A 15,668-nucleotide genomic window follows, 5' to 3' on the forward strand; every position below is an offset into this window, starting at 1 on the left:
GGGTCGGGGTGTGGCTGGACTCCCCGGGTGGAACCTCACCCACAGGCCGTGGCCACCTGCCCCAGCCGTGCCCCGGGGTGAACGCGTCTGCAGTGCCGGCCCTGGCTCCAAGGGCTCCGTCTACACTCTCACCCCCGTAAGAAGAGAAGGTTTCTGATGCCTTTTCAAGTGACTGTCAAGACACCACCCGTGAAGGGCCGGTCCCTTATTTCCAGCCACCCTCCAGGGCTGTTAAGAAGGCACTAAAGAACGATCAGTGAAAATTCTTGTGGGGTGACAGCTACCCAGATGGCCCTGCCTAGCGGTGGCCCCTGACGGTGGCCTTCCTTAGCGGAGGCCTCCGAGGGTGGCCCCTGCAGGTCCCACCTGGCTTTCTTTTCTATCATAAGCTGTCCAGCAGCCAAGAGGTCCAGCCCCATGTGGCTCCAAATATGGCCCTGAATGGGCTCAGAAGGGAGGTCCCAGTGGGCAGATTCCATCCCTTTGCTCTGCATTGGCCCTAGGCGCCCACGCCCAGCCCGGCCGGTCACCCCTTTTGGATAAGAGGTCAGGGAGCACGGGTCCGGGGAGGAGCCATGGCAGCCTGCACAGAACGTGCCAAAGACAGACAAGTTCACTATTTAATAAAAGTGAAAGGACCTTCGAATCATTTCTAAAAATGTATTATGCACAAGGAATTGGAACTCAGTCCTTCACTCCCTTCGTTCGCTTGTGGAACGGTGCCTTCATGGCTTAACTGTTTGCCTGTTCGAAAAGAAAAAAGAGATGAAGTTATTTTCTTAAGGCAAACAAAGGTGGAAAATGATTTTTTCCCCTAGATCGGCACAAGGCACTTACGCACAAAACCAACAAGCTGAATGGGACAAAGGGATATTTTCTCCCTGCAGCCTGTAGGTCAAGAAGTTAGGCTGACAATGAGGCCGAGGAGCTCCAGACAGAGAACCGGACAGCAATGTGTGTCAGGCCTGGGGGGGGGGGGGACGTGCACAGGGTCCCTGGGGGCCGGGCATGGGGTGCCTGGGGAAGCCAACTGCTCAGCACAGCTGGAACACAGGCCTCTGCCGGGAAAAACCAAGCTCGACGGGCATCGGCGGGTAACAGTGTGGCTCTCCTGCCACCCAGAGTCCCACGCAGGGTCACCTCCCCCCGCCACCCACGCTGGACACTTGAGACAAGATAGAACATCTTCTTTCACCGGCAGCCCAGCCTTGAAGACCGCCAGTCCCGGGGCCCCTGAGGCGAGGCGAGATCTGGCTGCCACCCCGGATCTGGGCAGTGCCAGAGGAGAGGGCTGTGCTCAGCGGTGTGCTCAGGCCATGAGTCCCACAGGGCGGGGTCACAGGGGTCCCCTGGCACGCTGTCTTCACAACCTCTGTCTGTACCAGAGAACTCCAGCTGCTCCTTCACACACACCGCCCCCCACACCCCCCGACTTTGGGACTTGCCCAGGGTACACACCACAGCCCAGAAAGGACAGAACACAGTCACGACCCATCTGGCTAACTTGCGTCCCTCTGGTCTCTGCCTGTCACCAAAAGCTGGATTTAGTGAGGCCTGAGTGGAGCCGACTGAGCGGGAACTAAGCGCGGCCGGCAGGGCGCGAGGGCTCGCGCGGACCTGGCCCTGCCGCTGGGGAGCGTGCCAGGGAGGCCGGCCAGGGAGCAGCGACAGCGACGGGTGAACGCCCGAAGGGAGGGACGTGACGCTGGCTGCGCACCGCGGTGAAGGGGGCGGTGCCTGCACCTCGCCGACAGCTGTCGGCCACCTTGCTGCAGCCGGACCGCGCCTCGTGGACATCGGGCTTTGGCACAGCGAGGGAGCGAACCCAGTCGGGAGGGGGACGGAAAGTTACCCTCATCTGTCGGTAGATCCAGTCCGTGAATACCGTCACGTTTCCGTACACTCCTGGCCTGTAGGCCTTGGCACAGCCGGACCCCCAGCTCGTGTCCCCAATCAGCCACCAGATGCTGCTCTTCAAAGTGACCAGAGGACCACCACTGTCACCCTGAGGGACACAGCAAGTTGTAGAGAGCAGAATTTCAAACAGCACCCAGGGCACGCCATCGACCTTGCAGACAGGGTAGGGGCTCGCGTGGGTGGGGCCTGAGTGGACAGGCCCTGGGTGATTGGGCCTGGATGGCGGGGCCTGAGTGGTGGGGCCCTGGGGTGTGGCGGGGCCTGAGCGGGTGGGCCCTGAGTGGCGGGGCCCGAGTGGGCGGGACCCCCCGGGGGCAGGGCGAGTGGGCGGGGCTGAGTGGGTGTGCGGGTTTCACGTCTCCGAGGAGGTAGGTAAGGGTAACGTAATCCTCCAAAGAGACTGTAACAGAGGTGAACTGTAGTCTCTATTAGCTAAGAGTTGCTAGAAAAAATCGGTGTCCGTACTTAAAATAGTCAAAATACTTATTTCTGTTCCTCTGGCGCTTTGAGACATTAATGTCTTTCGGAGGAAGCAGCGGCGTGTGGGTGTTGCTGGTGGCACAGAAACTGTCACACCGTCACCTCCCACAGCTGCCCCAGAGCTGGCGCCGTGCCCTGGGGACGTGGGGGTCGCGGTTCTCCTAATCGACAGGCCCGGAGGCTGATACATAGCTGCGATTACCTGGCAGGAATCGACAGTCCCCTGCAGGTACCCTGCGCAGATCATGGCCGGCGTGACCAGGTTGTTGTAGACGTATCTGTTGTTACACCTCCAGGGCTCGATCAGGGGCACCATGGCGGCGTTCAGCACGTCCGAGGTTTTCCCTGAGACAAACCGTGTCGCCAGCAATCAGTGCCCGCTGCTCTCCCGGGAAGAGCGGACGTCCTCTTGGAGAGGTGCCACCACCGACCCAGACGGGGGCGCTGTCCCTCCCAAGCCTGGGGAGCCTGGGTCACCCTTCCAAGCGGCGGTTCTGTGCTTCATGCAGCTCGGGGGTCTGGTTTCCGGGAGAAAGACTTCTTGCCTCTGGAGCTAGGGAACCCTACCTGTGTTCTAGAATCTTCCACCCTCATCACCCACCAACATGGTTCTGCGGGATCGGTTTTCCTCGTCCATCGCTCCCTCACTGGACAGTTCGGTTCCAGGAGCTCCTGTGTTCCCCAACCAGCTCCAACCCCCCACACACACACACTGCCTCACCTCGCTAACTTCTAAAAACAACTGTGGGTGCTGAGTGTCTCCGCCCCACCCTGCTTCCTCCATGTGGATCTCTCCGGGCACCTCAGTTGTCATGTGCTCGCCCAGAACGTCGCACTGCACACCCCTGCACCCCACAGCCTCACCACATGTCCCGTGGCCCAGGCCGCCCGCGCTGGGGCTCCCGGCACAAAGCTAGAAGTTTCCTCCCCACACTTCTCACTCTCTCTCCGCTGACATTCAGCCCATCTGCAGCTCTGGCGGCCCTGTCCCAACGTGCTCGGTCTCTTCACTGTCACGCCCGCCACCCAGTCTGGGCCGCCACCCTGTCACGGAGGACCCCTCGCCACCCCTCGCCACACCTGTTCCATGACTCCTCACACAGTATCACAATACGTGACGCCTCTGCTTGACACCTCCCAACGGTTCCCTGTCTCACGAGGAGGAGCCAGTGTCTTCGCTGTCGCCTATGAGGCCCCACACCACCTGGTCTCAGCCTGCCCCTTGTCCTCAGCTCACCGTGCCCCGGCCACACTAGCCCTTCTGTTCCTTAAACATTCTCGTCATTCAGAGCTCAGCTCCAATGTCACCTCTTCCGAGAAGCCTTCCCTGACCACCACCTCTTCAAAGCAGCCCCACGTACATTTCCTGTTTGTCCGACCACCCTGCCCCAGACATCCACACGGGACGGCGAACTTCCTGAGGGCAGCGACTTAGGTCTCATCTCGTTCGCTGGCGCAGTCTCGCTGTAGCAGCTGCTCTGCAAACACCTGCCCATTGTCCTTTCCGTCGCGGCTGCTGTGAAGCCTTGCCCGCTGCAAAGCTCAAGCAGCCACAGCAACGCCCGTTAGACGGCACGCCAGGATGCCGGCTGCCACCACTGTCCCTCTGAAACACCCCCACATCACCCAGCCCTCGTACTCTGCACCTTGTTCTAAGGGATTCGTTGTGCGTGTGCCCCACACGCTTTTTCGAAGGGTATAAGCAGGACATAAAATGCTTCTTTGCGCCGCTAAGCGCTTCCAATGCTCCACAAAAACCAAAGAGCCAGGGTCCCTGCTTTTGAAAACTATTATCTGTGATGAAACCGCACTGTAACTTAAAGAAGCTGAGCAGGCCTGGGCCAGGAAGTCTGGCTGCTTCTTCCTCTCTGTGGAATTAGGGCAGGAGGACAAAGGCCCATCTTCACCACGTCCATTATCTCTCAGCTATCAAAGGGCAGTGATGCCCAGGCTGGCCCGTTAGCAACAACAGGACATGAACACAAGGCGGCATTATACCTCTCATATCTGCATGGCCTTTATCCTTCAAAAAGCAGTTTCTACACATCGTTCGACTTGATCTTAAAAGGAACACTGTGTGTTAGGGCGGAGCTGATTTTTCCCATGGAGCAGGTGGGGAAACTGAGGCACGAAGACAGAGCGAATCGCCTCAAGTCATCCAATCATTTAGCAACAGAACCACGATTGAGACCCGACTTGCCACTTCAACCCCGCGCTCACCTTTCTCGTAGGTGGCCCCCCACCCAGAGATCCAGCAGGGCTGTGTGGGCTCCAGCATCAGGCCCGGGTTGGGCAGACACACAGGTTTCACTTTGTCTGTTTTGAGAAAAAAACCACCGTGAGTGAGTCTGGGGGCCGGAAGGCCCCCGGTGACAGTCTCTAGCTGGACCATCCCCCAGCGTTCACTGCTGAGTCTGTAACCACCTCTCTGCCGCCCAAGGACAACTCTAACTTCCAACGGGTCCTGGCACCCCCACTTTCTGTCCCCACCAGCCCCTTCTTCCAACAGGAAAGACAGTCCCTGCGGAAGGCATGCGACTTAGAAATGGAATTATTTGCTAGCTCTGTTTCCAAAAATACACAATTAACTTTTCTTCAAACTTAAGTGTTCAAGAAATAGAAATTAAAAATACACGGTGTCTCCAGCTGACAGAGGGTAGAAAAGACACACTTGTGGCAGTGGCCAAAAAGCTGACAGGCAGGGAGGCGCTGGAGGCCACCACCCAAGGACTGGCTTTCTACTTTCTACCTCTGCACCTGGAGCGGGGCATGTGCTTTTGCGGCTTCTGCAGGCAGGTGGGGTGGAGCATGCTGGGTCCCTGGGTGCACAAGCACAGGGCCGGAATAAGAAGCTAAGGGAAAGCCTGCCGTTCTTATAGCTTTAAGTCATTATTTTAAAGTATTTTACTTTCAGAGTTTATGTGAAAAATTGAAGTATCTTTACTAATTATGCAACCAGCAGTTGTCAACTGGACGTGATTTTGTCCCCAGGGGACGTCTGGAGACATCTTTGCTTGTCACAACTAGGCGGGTAGCTCCTGGCATCTGGGACAGCCCCACCACGAGGAACGACCCGGCCCCAGGCGTCAGCAGTGCCTTCACCTGACGGGTGAACGACCCCCTACACGGCGTAGAAGGGCGAGGCGGAGGTGGGGTTCCGTCTCCCTCAGCACCAGGCACATCCAGGGCGTCCAGCCCCTGCCGAGCGCCCCTGCCGAGTGCCCCCCCCTCGCCCCGCCTACGCCACCCTGACGCAACGCGGGTCCCCTCCCTCCGTGCATCGCGACAGGGTCCGCTTCCAGCCACCCTCCCCCACCGGCGGGCCCGGCTGCGAACGCGGGTACCGGTAAAAGTCAGGGGCGCCTGCAGCTTCATGAGCGCGATGTCGTTGTTCTTGGTGTTGGAGTCATAATTTGGGTGAGAGATCACTTTTTCTACCCGGTAGCCACTGCCGTAGAACATGAAGGATTGCCGCAGAATGCCGGCGAAGGCCGTCCAGTACCGCGGGTTGTTCAGAGGTCTGGGAGACAAGCATGGGCGCGCTGGGCGGCCGGAGTCACCGACGCCGAGCGCCCCTGTGGCGACCTCCCTGGGGTGGCACGGCTGGCCCACGGTCGCGGAGGGGAGGCCCGCACGCCTGCCCTCGCTCCGCCCCCGCCTCGCCTCCTGGGTGAGTCTGCGCCTCCCGGACCCGCGGCCCCCGCCACACCCCGGCGATTCACTGGGCCCCAATGCCTCTCTGAGGGTTTAAACCCGGCTTCTGGGAGGGCTGAGTCTTAACTATCTTTCCATGCTGGGGCATTTCCCCGCACACAGTAGCTGCTTAGTAAATGTGATGAATAAACGTGCAGTGACTCCAAGTCACCAGCCATCAAGGCATCACCTTTATCTGGGGGTTTCCCTTTAAGCACACCCCAAATTCTAGCAAGCCCGCAGAGTGATGGGGGGTGGGGGTGGAGGGGAGGAACGAGCCCTGGTCATAAACGCTGCTTCCTTCCACCTGCACAAGGCCCTTGGGAAGAGCAGGCATTTGTCTTAGGGTACAGACACCCCAGTCAGACACCTCGGGTGAACTGTCCAGAGCCCACACAGCTCAGCCGGGCCTGGCCTCACTCTAAACCAGAAAAATAGCGCCAGTGAGTGGAGTTTCCGCCAAAATAGACACGCAACAAAAAGAACTCTGTGTTTAAGAACAAAGGAAGGGGACGGTGTCTTTGACAAAAGCTCTTGCTATAAATTATGCGCACCCTCGCCCTCTCTACCCGTCGGCGTGGGCGACGCTGTGGCCACGGGGTACTTCCAGCCGGGCAGTGTGAGGCCCCCGAGCATGTCTGAGTGTGCGCACTCCAGAGACAACCATCTAAGAGAGACCAGAGCTCCCAAGAGGGCGGCAGAGGACAGTGACATCCTGGTCCCACTCTGCATCCCTGTGCAGTGGACGGACGCCCGTGCACGCCTGCTGGAGGGACGGGCTTGGCCACGTGCCTCACGTGCACTAACTCACCTGACCCTCCCAGCAACGCCAGGACACGAGCGCCATTGGAATCCTCGCTTACACAGGAGCAACAGAGCTCAAAGAGGTCAAGACTTCGCTCAAGGTCACATGGCCACGGAGCCACCTCCCACCCCAGGAGCCCTGGTCCCGCCGTGAACGTACTCCTCCACGCAGTGGGCGGCTGTCACTATCCAGTCGGGGGTGATGATGGACCCTCCGCAGACGTGGGTGCCCTGGACGTGTAGGCTGACCTGCCAGGGCCAGTCCCCCGAGGCAGCGTTCGTCCCGCCCACGATCCGACTCTGGCGGCTCACGCCCATCCTGGCGTTGACCCCGCATTCTGCAAGCAACAAGCACAGCGCGGTCAGGGCCACCCTGCACCTCCCCGACACCTGCCCGCACTGCGTGTGCCGGGACAGCTCCCGTCCCAAAGGTCCCGCCAGGCTAGCAGACAACTATCGCCACCTCTTACTCCTGTGTGCTTGGGGTGTGACTTTTAGAGAATGTGTCCTAGTCTCTTTTTGGTTGGGGGGGATGAGAGGACGCCCCTCAAGCCCCCTTGATGCCCCCCAAGGAAGAGCCAGTTCTGCTGACACTGTGATTCCAGACACCCCACTGGGGGTCGCGGCTAACAAAGGCCCTGGATGTCCTGGAGTCCTAGAGGGACTGAATGCTCAGAGGCCCACTCCAGAGGACTTTGCACCCGACACACAGGGAGGAGGGCTTCCAGGGGTGGGCAGGGGGGGGGGGGGGGGGGAGTGGGCGCAGAGGGGCAGAACTGGGGGCGGGGCCAGGGAGGGGGGGGGCCGAGGCGCGGGGCTGGGGAAGGCACATGTCTTCTTGGTCCCTAAGGAAGCTTGAGCACAGCCTGCTGAGAAGTCACTGCCAAGCCCACTGAGACATGTGTCCACCGGGAGTATCTGCTAGGCTCACCTCTTCAATCAGAAAAGCTGAGCTTCAGGACCAAGATCCCATAGGGACGAGGACAGGGCTGTCCCAGAGAAGGGGCACAGAAATGGCACCCTCCCCTCCTCCCCGCCGGTAAAAGGCTGGGGAATCATGAGTAATCTGAACAAAGAATGGGACACCCACGGGCCTCCAGCTCCACCTCAAAGTGGCACAAGACTGGGCCCCTTCTCTCTCCACATCCCCAAAGACGCAGCGGATACGTGTCTGACGGTGTAGAACGTCTCTTATTCAGAAACACTAAAAGGAAAACCAAGACTCACCTATACAGCGCAGAGAAACCACTGTCTTTGAAGAACAGACATCACTGCAAAGGAAGAGAGAAAATCATGGTCACAACAAACGAGGAGACACTCGACTCTCAAAATACTTAGCAATGAGTGGTTTCTGCAGTGTGCTCAGTGCCCTGCCCCGCCCTCACCCCCCAGCATAGAAAGGTCCACGACTGAAGACTCAAATAAGGGGAGTAAATCTATATGGGGGACAGTGGGACAAGCAGACACTGAGCACAGGGTCCAAATCCCATATGTGTGGTTGTGAGCAAGGTGCTGAAATGCTCTGTGCCTCGGTTTCCCCACCTGCAGAAGGGGCTCCTGCTAGCACCCACTCCCAGGGCGGTCGTGAAGGTAATGAGCACGCAATAACATCATCCGTTATTTGCATCCTCGGAATTCAAAATCGTCCTCTAACCTCCTAAGGAAGCCATGTGTAAACTGTGGTTTCCCACGATGCATTGCATTTATTGCCCAGGAAACAATACAATCAATTACTTGCCCGGGAGCAGAAGCAAAATTTCTGGTTGGGGAGGTAAACCTTTCAGATCAGAGATGGAGGAGAAATGACTGAGGCGTGAACTCTCCTCCCAGAATGCCGAGGAGGAGGGACACTGCCCCGACACCCATGCATTCACGCGGACACAGTGCCACAGGGCACCGGCATCGGGCCGGAGCACTGTGACGTGCCGGAGCGGGATACAAACACGCCCACCGCACAGTCCCATCTGCACAGGTCCAAACGGTGACCGCCAGCCCCCCTGCTCTAACACCAGTGACCACAGCGCCTTTGCCAATCCCAGAGGTAGCCTGCTTCAGGCCACCCTCCTTCTAGAAAAAGAGCATCAAGACACCAATCCAAGAACCAGCCTGGCTTCCCGACAGCATCCAATCCAGAGCAAGCAGACCCTGCTTCCTCAACCTTCCCCCAAACGACCCGGCACAAGGCCAAACCCTAGAAGTCCTTTAAGACACCCGCCTACTGAGACGCCCCCACCCCTAGGTCCAAGGGCTACAGGTGTGTCCTGGTGGTCTTGGCTGCGGGGCAGGGCCGTGCCAAGAGAAGACGCGTCCCCGTGAAGAGATGTTTTCTAAGCATCTTAAGATCAATTCTCCTCCACACGGAAGCACCGCTGAGCAGCCACCAGCACGGGGCACACAGCGGCCACCCAGACGAGCCCCCACTGGGCACAGAGAGACTTGGGGACCAAAGGGTGACTCTGGAAATCAAAAAGAAAGACGTCTCCCCACCCCCGGCACGTGTACGAGACACCATGTGGCCTTCTCTCCTTTCCTCCAGACGCTGCAGCCAGCGGCCGCGTGTGTTCCCCCGGCTCTCACCGAGAGCCGGGACCGCAGCCTCCCCTCCCCGGCTCAGCCCTGAATCCGTGTCACCAGGGAAGGCAAAGAGACACTCGGCATTCCCAAAGGGCCCAGGCGGCTGTGTTTAGTTTCTGTGACGAGCTAACCGCAGCCCCACTGTTTTGATGGGTACACCTGGCAGCGAGCGTTCCTCCTGGCCTCATCCCGTCACATTCCCTGGGACAGCCAGGCTCAGGCGGAAGTCACCTGCCGGGCACCTCAGCCAGCGGCCACCAGGAATGCAAACCCGCTCCCCACTGCCTACTCACCGGACAGGAGGGGCTGAGTGATGAGTCTGCTCTCCCCTAGAAGGGCACCTGGCCTGGCACGGAGGTCAAGGCCTGGCTAGCCACCTGGGGAGGAGTGACGGGGACCCGGGCGCTGAGGAAGGCTTGCACAAAGGACACTGTCTTTTACACTAAAGACCATTCAGATCATAAGGATCCCAGAAAGACTGCGAGCGTTTCAAACACGCAAAACAAGACCAGTAGCTCAGGCCCGACCGGCCCTCTTCCCTACCCTCCTAACCAATTAGGCCGTCAATCACGTGACTCGTTTGGGTTCATTTCCACCCACAGGACACACTGTGACCCGCCCAGGACCGCAAGTCGGCTTGGAGGTACAGGAAGCGGTGGCTGAACTGAGCTACCTGTCCCATCCGCCGCCTGACTGGACATCATCTGACACCAGGGTTGGGGCTGGGGATCGACCATCACTGCCGCCTGGGACTGACGGGCAACCAGGGTGAGCTGGTCACCCCTCTGGGGCCCCGAGGTGCTCTCTCGGGTTGGAGACACTCTCTGACACACAGTAGGTGCGCCTCTAAGGTATGGAGCGTGAAGAAAATCAGTGACGTGAATTCGCAGCTCTGCAGCGCCATCCAACAGCCTCGAGGGCAGCAGAAAGAAACGAAAGGGCACGCAGACCCCAGCCGCGTCCCCCAGCCGCGTCCCCAGCCGTGCCCCCCAGCGCGTCCCCAGCCATCCCCCAGCGCGTCCCCCAGCCCCATCCCCCAGCCGCGTCCCCGCAGCAGGCCTGGAGCCACTCAAGGCGACAGGTCCTGCTCACGCTCCAGTCTCCTCGGCCAAACCCCGCGCTGCAGCTCAGAGCGGCCAGACCCCACAGCGCCCCCTGCCGTGCGCCCCAGTCTTCCCACTGCACCTCTTTCCCAGGGAGAAAAGGGAGCCGTGGTACCTGTGGTAGAGTTTTTTATAGAGGTCGGTGTCGTCTGCACTTCTGTTGACCTTCATGAAGCTGGTGGCCCCGCTGTCATCTGCTGTTCCTTGACTAGTGTAAAAACTGTTCCTGTAAGAGACAGAAAATCTTATTTAAAGTGGTGGTTAGGTCGTAAGCAGCCACACGTCCTACGCCATCTAATAAAACGTCTCTTGCATGATGTCCGGATTAAGAGGAGTGCCTTCGCGTTTCGGAAAACAAAATCCCAAATTCCAATCAGATGACTGTGTCGTAACCATCTTCCCATCCGGTGACCCCAAAGTGTCAGGTCAAAGCCCTCCGTCGGCCCTGTTTCTAATCCAGTTTGGATAGAGAAATGAACACATGTGATCTAACCAAATGCACAGGTGTTAGAATGCCCGCAGTTGTAAACACAGGTCCTGAACCGTGGTGGGGGTGGCCACTCTCTCATTCAGGTTCTGAGCAAGCGGTAATCCATTTTGAAAACTGGCCTATGGAAAGCGCCCAAGAATTGCACAGAAGTCATACCGGGACACGCCAAGTTAGAGGGGGCAGTAACAAAACCCCACGGCTCTTCCCCGTGAGGCCAGATGACTTCCGAGCATGCCCCAGAGATGCTGCGGTGAGCCCCCGGCTGGGACTCTGCAGGAGGGGACTCTCCCTCCTCCCCTCCAGCCTTCTGGGTGCTGTGTGCAGAGACAGGCTCTCTTAGATATGAATCCGATGATCACTTCTCTCCTGTTCAAAAAGCTTCGATGCCTCCCATGTGCATGCCGTGAAGGTCATGCAGTATCTAATCCTGCTGACCTCCCCCACCCAGCTCTCCCCACTCAACTCCCAACCCCAGCCCCCACGCAGGGAGGCCCTCGGTCAGCAGGCCGGCCCCTGGTCGGTCAGCAGGCCGGCCCCTGGTGACCGCAGCACTGGGCGATTCTGAGTAACTAAGAGTGGATGGAGGTCAAGGCAGCGCTGGGTGGCAGGAAGCCACGTCACCAGATGCAGGGGAGAGAGCTGGTTCCCCAAATCGGCTTTGGGAAGGAGACAACTTCCCGCGGGGCACGGAGAGAAACACCGGCCCTTCTCACGTCATCACGGAGCCCCAGCTCCCCCGAGGCCGTGGGCTCCGGCTCACCTGTAGCCCATGTCCTGGCACGCCGCCCTCCCGTAGCTCTCACTCCAATCGTCCTGGCACACGGGGTGCCAGGACTTCCTCTGGGACGAGTACACCTGAAGGATGAAGTTTGGTCCATAGAGGCGAACTGCAAAATGGGAGATGCTCCGTGAGCTTCCGGCAGTCACCCCAGTCGCCACGTGAGCCCCACCCGCCCTGGGACGCGAAGGCTCGGAGGTGGCCTTGCCGGGTTCCTGAGGGTGAGGACCACACAGGAAGGATGCTGAAAATCTAGTCTCTCCTCAAAAAGTGCTCTGTACCCAAAAGGACTGAAAACAGACAAAACTTATGCGCGATTGCCCACCGGCGGCGGTTTGCACAGCCGAAAGGCAGAAACAACGCAGGCGTCCGCCGACAGACCGACACGCAAAATGTGGCCCGTGCGCACGGCGGGGTGACACGCGGCCATAAAAGGGAATGGCACGCGGACGCAGCTGCAGCACACCAGGGGTCCATGTGAGGGACACAGGCCTGCACCATCGTGCCCCGTACAGGGTGGACCCCAGGCGCTGGTGTCCCCAGGGCAGGGCAGGGCGGTGCCTTCCCAAGGCCAAGTGCACAGTCCCCCGACTCACCACACCGGTTCTCGTCCTCCCCGCTGGGGCAGTTCAGGACCCCGTCGCACCACTGAGAGGCAGTGACGCAGGTCCCTGAGGAGCCGCACTCCATCCCGGACACGGAGCACTTGTTGTCCACTTGCAGAGATGGAAGAGAGATGTCGGTTAGGCTCAGAAACCAAAGAAACCGTAACGAAGGGAAGAACCTTCCCCCTCGGTCTGAATACGGAGGGGACATGTCCTTGCTGCGGACATATCAAGCGAAGCAGGCCCGGTGGGCCTCTCTGGGGCCAGTGGGAAGGTTCCGGCCCTCTGCTTCCCCCTCCTTCCGCTCTGCCACACAGGTGGGTCAGGTGAGTCTGCACTGCCCCGGGCTGATGGAGGAGGCCTGGGCTGGGCTTAAAGGAGGTGGCCCCTGCTGTGCTCTGCGGTACGGGGGACCGGGGTGGCCTCAAAGTGGGGAGTCTGTGCTCACGAGTGTCAGGTGGCACCTGGGACCCCAAACCATGGGACTGCGACAACCCAGAGGTTAGGACGAAGCTCGCAACCCGGGCAAACGAGATCGTCTGCTTCCGGTGGTTATTCATGCATCACCATAACTGATGACACCGAAAGAGAAGACAGCTTGTCTTCTAAGACAGAAGCTTCAGGAAGGGCTGTGGGTGGGGGCGGCCCAGCGAGGAGAGCCGAAGGCTCAGCACACGGAGACAGCCGGGCACCGGCCCCCGCCTCGCGCCACGTCCCCTCCAGCTTCGGGGTGTCCGACCCACACTCACTGAACTTCCAGAGCAGGACAGCAGCCACCACGGCTCCCACGAGGACGGTCCCCAGGGCACAGGCGATGCATAGCGCTTTCCTAGTCCCTGAGAAGAAGCAGCAAATTCCCGAGTTAGCTGCACAGGTTTTGTTTTCTGGGGTCCTGCTCTCAAATTTTATGCACACAGCATATCGAGAAATAATGATTTCTCATGCACTTGAAAGTGTGACTTTCGATTTCCAGAACGCGTCCTGGGAGGTCTTAACTGTCCCCAGCACTAAACGCTACGCCTTTTTTTTTTCAGAGGAAGAGCGGGAGGCCGTGGTTTGAAGCAACGCACACGTCAGTTAAGCTCTTAAAAACAAACAAAAAAAAAGTGCAGCCTTAAAATCAAAAAAAATAATGATTCAGGTAAATTAATCGGCTGAAAGAGGGAAAGCACTTTGTTTCACTAATTACACACGTAGGCAAAATAATCAGAATGTCCCCAAAACGATCACCTCCAAGTCAGTGGTACTCGAGGCACGAGACTAAATCGTCCCACCCAAGGCTGTCAGTGCGTGGACAGGAGACGCCCACACTGTCCTCTTCCAGCCCTAGCCACACGCAGCTGTTTGCACTTCAATTAACAGCGGTCGAACGGTGTTAAACAGTTACGTAGATTCATGGGCTCCATGGTCACCGGTGGCCGGTGGCTGCCATACTGGACGGCGTACACGCAGAACGTGCCCGTGGCGGAGGGAGGCTCTCCTGGGCAGTGCTCACACTGGCCCCTTGGTCTGAGGGTGGGAACATTTCAGATTTTTTTTAAAAGGGCCGTTGGAAAAGGTCACCCATGCTCTCTAGTCGGAACAAACCGACATGCCGCTGTAGGCCAGAGCGTAAGGCAGTGGCACCGGGGTTCAGAGGAGGGTGCCAGGCACCCCCAGCCCGGCAATGCCCGTGGATGCAGCTGCGGCCCCGTGCTCCTGGGAGCTTTCCCGGGAAGGGAGTGGAAAGGTGGGGGGCGGACCTGGAGGGGGCATCTGAACAGATCCGCCAGCCCCGGTTTACACAGAGGGGCACCGGGCAGCACAGGAAACGCATGAGGGGCTCGCTGCGTCCACGCGTGCACAGCTGTATTTCTGGAAGTCAACCGGATGGGAAGTTCAGCTTCTGGGGCGGACGGACCAGAGCTGGCCCATCTGTCGAGGGCTTTGCCCGGCCTCTTTGATTTGTTACCGCATTCTGCGAATTCCACAGTCTGCTCTCAAACAGGTTTGGAGATGACGGGGGAGCCTGTCAGCCAGGTTCCCCGCCCTTCGGCACGGCAGGAAGCTGCAGTTCTAAGCAGCTCACAGGTGAGGCCACTGTCTGCGGTCTGGTCTGGTCTGGTCTGCGGATTGCCCAGGGCAACCTCGCCACCTTATCAGAACTCAGCCTGCACTGATTGTCACAGGCAGGCAACCCTCTCAGGGGACATTCTAAATGAGCAGGTTCACTCATGGGCCGAGGATAATTCCTTCCTTCCGGTGGCTTCGCCGTATGCCATTTTATCCGAGATAAAACAGCCTGCCTGGTGAGTTAAGGCATGTTAAATCGGGTAGTCTCGGCCTCCCGCTGAGCCGCCATCTGCCCAGCTGTCGCCAGGAGCACGTGGGCAGTGGAACGACTGGTTCCATCCTTGGTGGACAAGCATTTTGTAATCGATGTCTGGCCAGTTCAAACTTGACCTGGTGCCGGTTTGCAGCTGCATCTCCTGTCGGGTTTAATTATAATTCGCTATTCATTTACCTTCACCACCATCAATTGCATCTACTGTTGGTTCGGTTCTACCATTTCTGGTGTCAACTAATTGCATCACAGGCTTGTCGACCGTCCGTTCTCTAGATATCAAACTTTACGACGTGTCCCCACTGTGATGCGATGTGAAACACGTTTGACCGTTGCCCAAAGCGAACGGATACATTAACTCCAAGAGTGTTCCCTGCGCTCCCGATGGGGAATCTTCTGATGGGTGCTATTTACTTAACTCACAAAACACCCGTCAAGGCTCTGACACAGCTACACGCAGTTTGATAATGTGCCGTGTTAACTACAGGACCTTCTGGAAAAGGCAGACCTATGGAGACAGCAATAATAAGATCCGTGGTTGCCCGGCGTCGGGGGCACAGAAGGAGAAGCAGGTGGAGCGCCAAGCATTTTTAGGGAGTGGAACTACTCTCTGTGATATTATAATGATGGACACGCGTCATTATACATGTGTCCGAACCAATAGAATAGATAATGAAAAGAGTATCATCTGAATTCAAAACTACGGATTTCAGTTAATGAGACTGTATCACAACTGGCTCGTCGATTGTAATAAATACACCATGATAAGGTAAGACGACCGTGGAAACTTTCGGGGTGACAGAAGGAGGTACGAGGAACCCACGACACTCAGGTTTTCTGTCAGTTTGAAACTACTCTGAAAATCATATATTATTTTTAAAAAGTACTTCCAAGGCCAAAC

The 15,668-nt window shown here is 58.1% G+C and overlaps 1 protein-coding gene and 1 long non-coding RNA gene across 2 annotated transcripts in view; one reads left to right on the forward strand and one right to left on the reverse strand.

Moving 5' to 3' along the window:
* Positions 1-35: 35 nt before the first annotated feature.
* TMPRSS2 (transmembrane serine protease 2) overlaps positions 36-15,668 on the reverse strand; it is a 28,337-nt gene continuing 12,704 nt past the window's right edge. The window contains exons 4-14 of the mRNA XM_039857793.1: positions 13,194-13,280; positions 12,436-12,555; positions 11,822-11,948; positions 10,687-10,797; positions 8,122-8,165; positions 7,055-7,232; positions 5,742-5,917; positions 4,618-4,713; positions 2,600-2,742; positions 1,853-2,005; positions 36-744 (exon numbers count right to left, since the gene is read on the reverse strand). Of these exons, the coding sequence (XP_039713727.1) occupies positions 733-744; positions 1,853-2,005; positions 2,600-2,742; positions 4,618-4,713; positions 5,742-5,917; positions 7,055-7,232; positions 8,122-8,165; positions 10,687-10,797; positions 11,822-11,948; positions 12,436-12,555; positions 13,194-13,280 (1,247 nt within the window). The 3' untranslated portion in view covers positions 36-732. The remainder of the gene's footprint in view (positions 745-1,852; positions 2,006-2,599; positions 2,743-4,617; positions 4,714-5,741; positions 5,918-7,054; positions 7,233-8,121; positions 8,166-10,686; positions 10,798-11,821; positions 11,949-12,435; positions 12,556-13,193; positions 13,281-15,668) is intronic.
* LOC120598752 (uncharacterized) lies at positions 4,708-6,257 on the forward strand. The gene is made up of 2 exons (XR_005651740.1): positions 4,708-5,506; positions 5,843-6,257. It is a non-coding gene; the product is annotated as an uncharacterized LOC120598752 (long non-coding RNA).

This window comes from Pteropus medius, unplaced genomic scaffold (genome assembly GCF_902729225.1).
Source record: "Pteropus medius unplaced genomic scaffold, Ma_sr-lr_union100, whole genome shotgun sequence".
NCBI lineage: Eukaryota > Metazoa > Chordata > Mammalia > Chiroptera > Pteropodidae > Pteropus > Pteropus medius.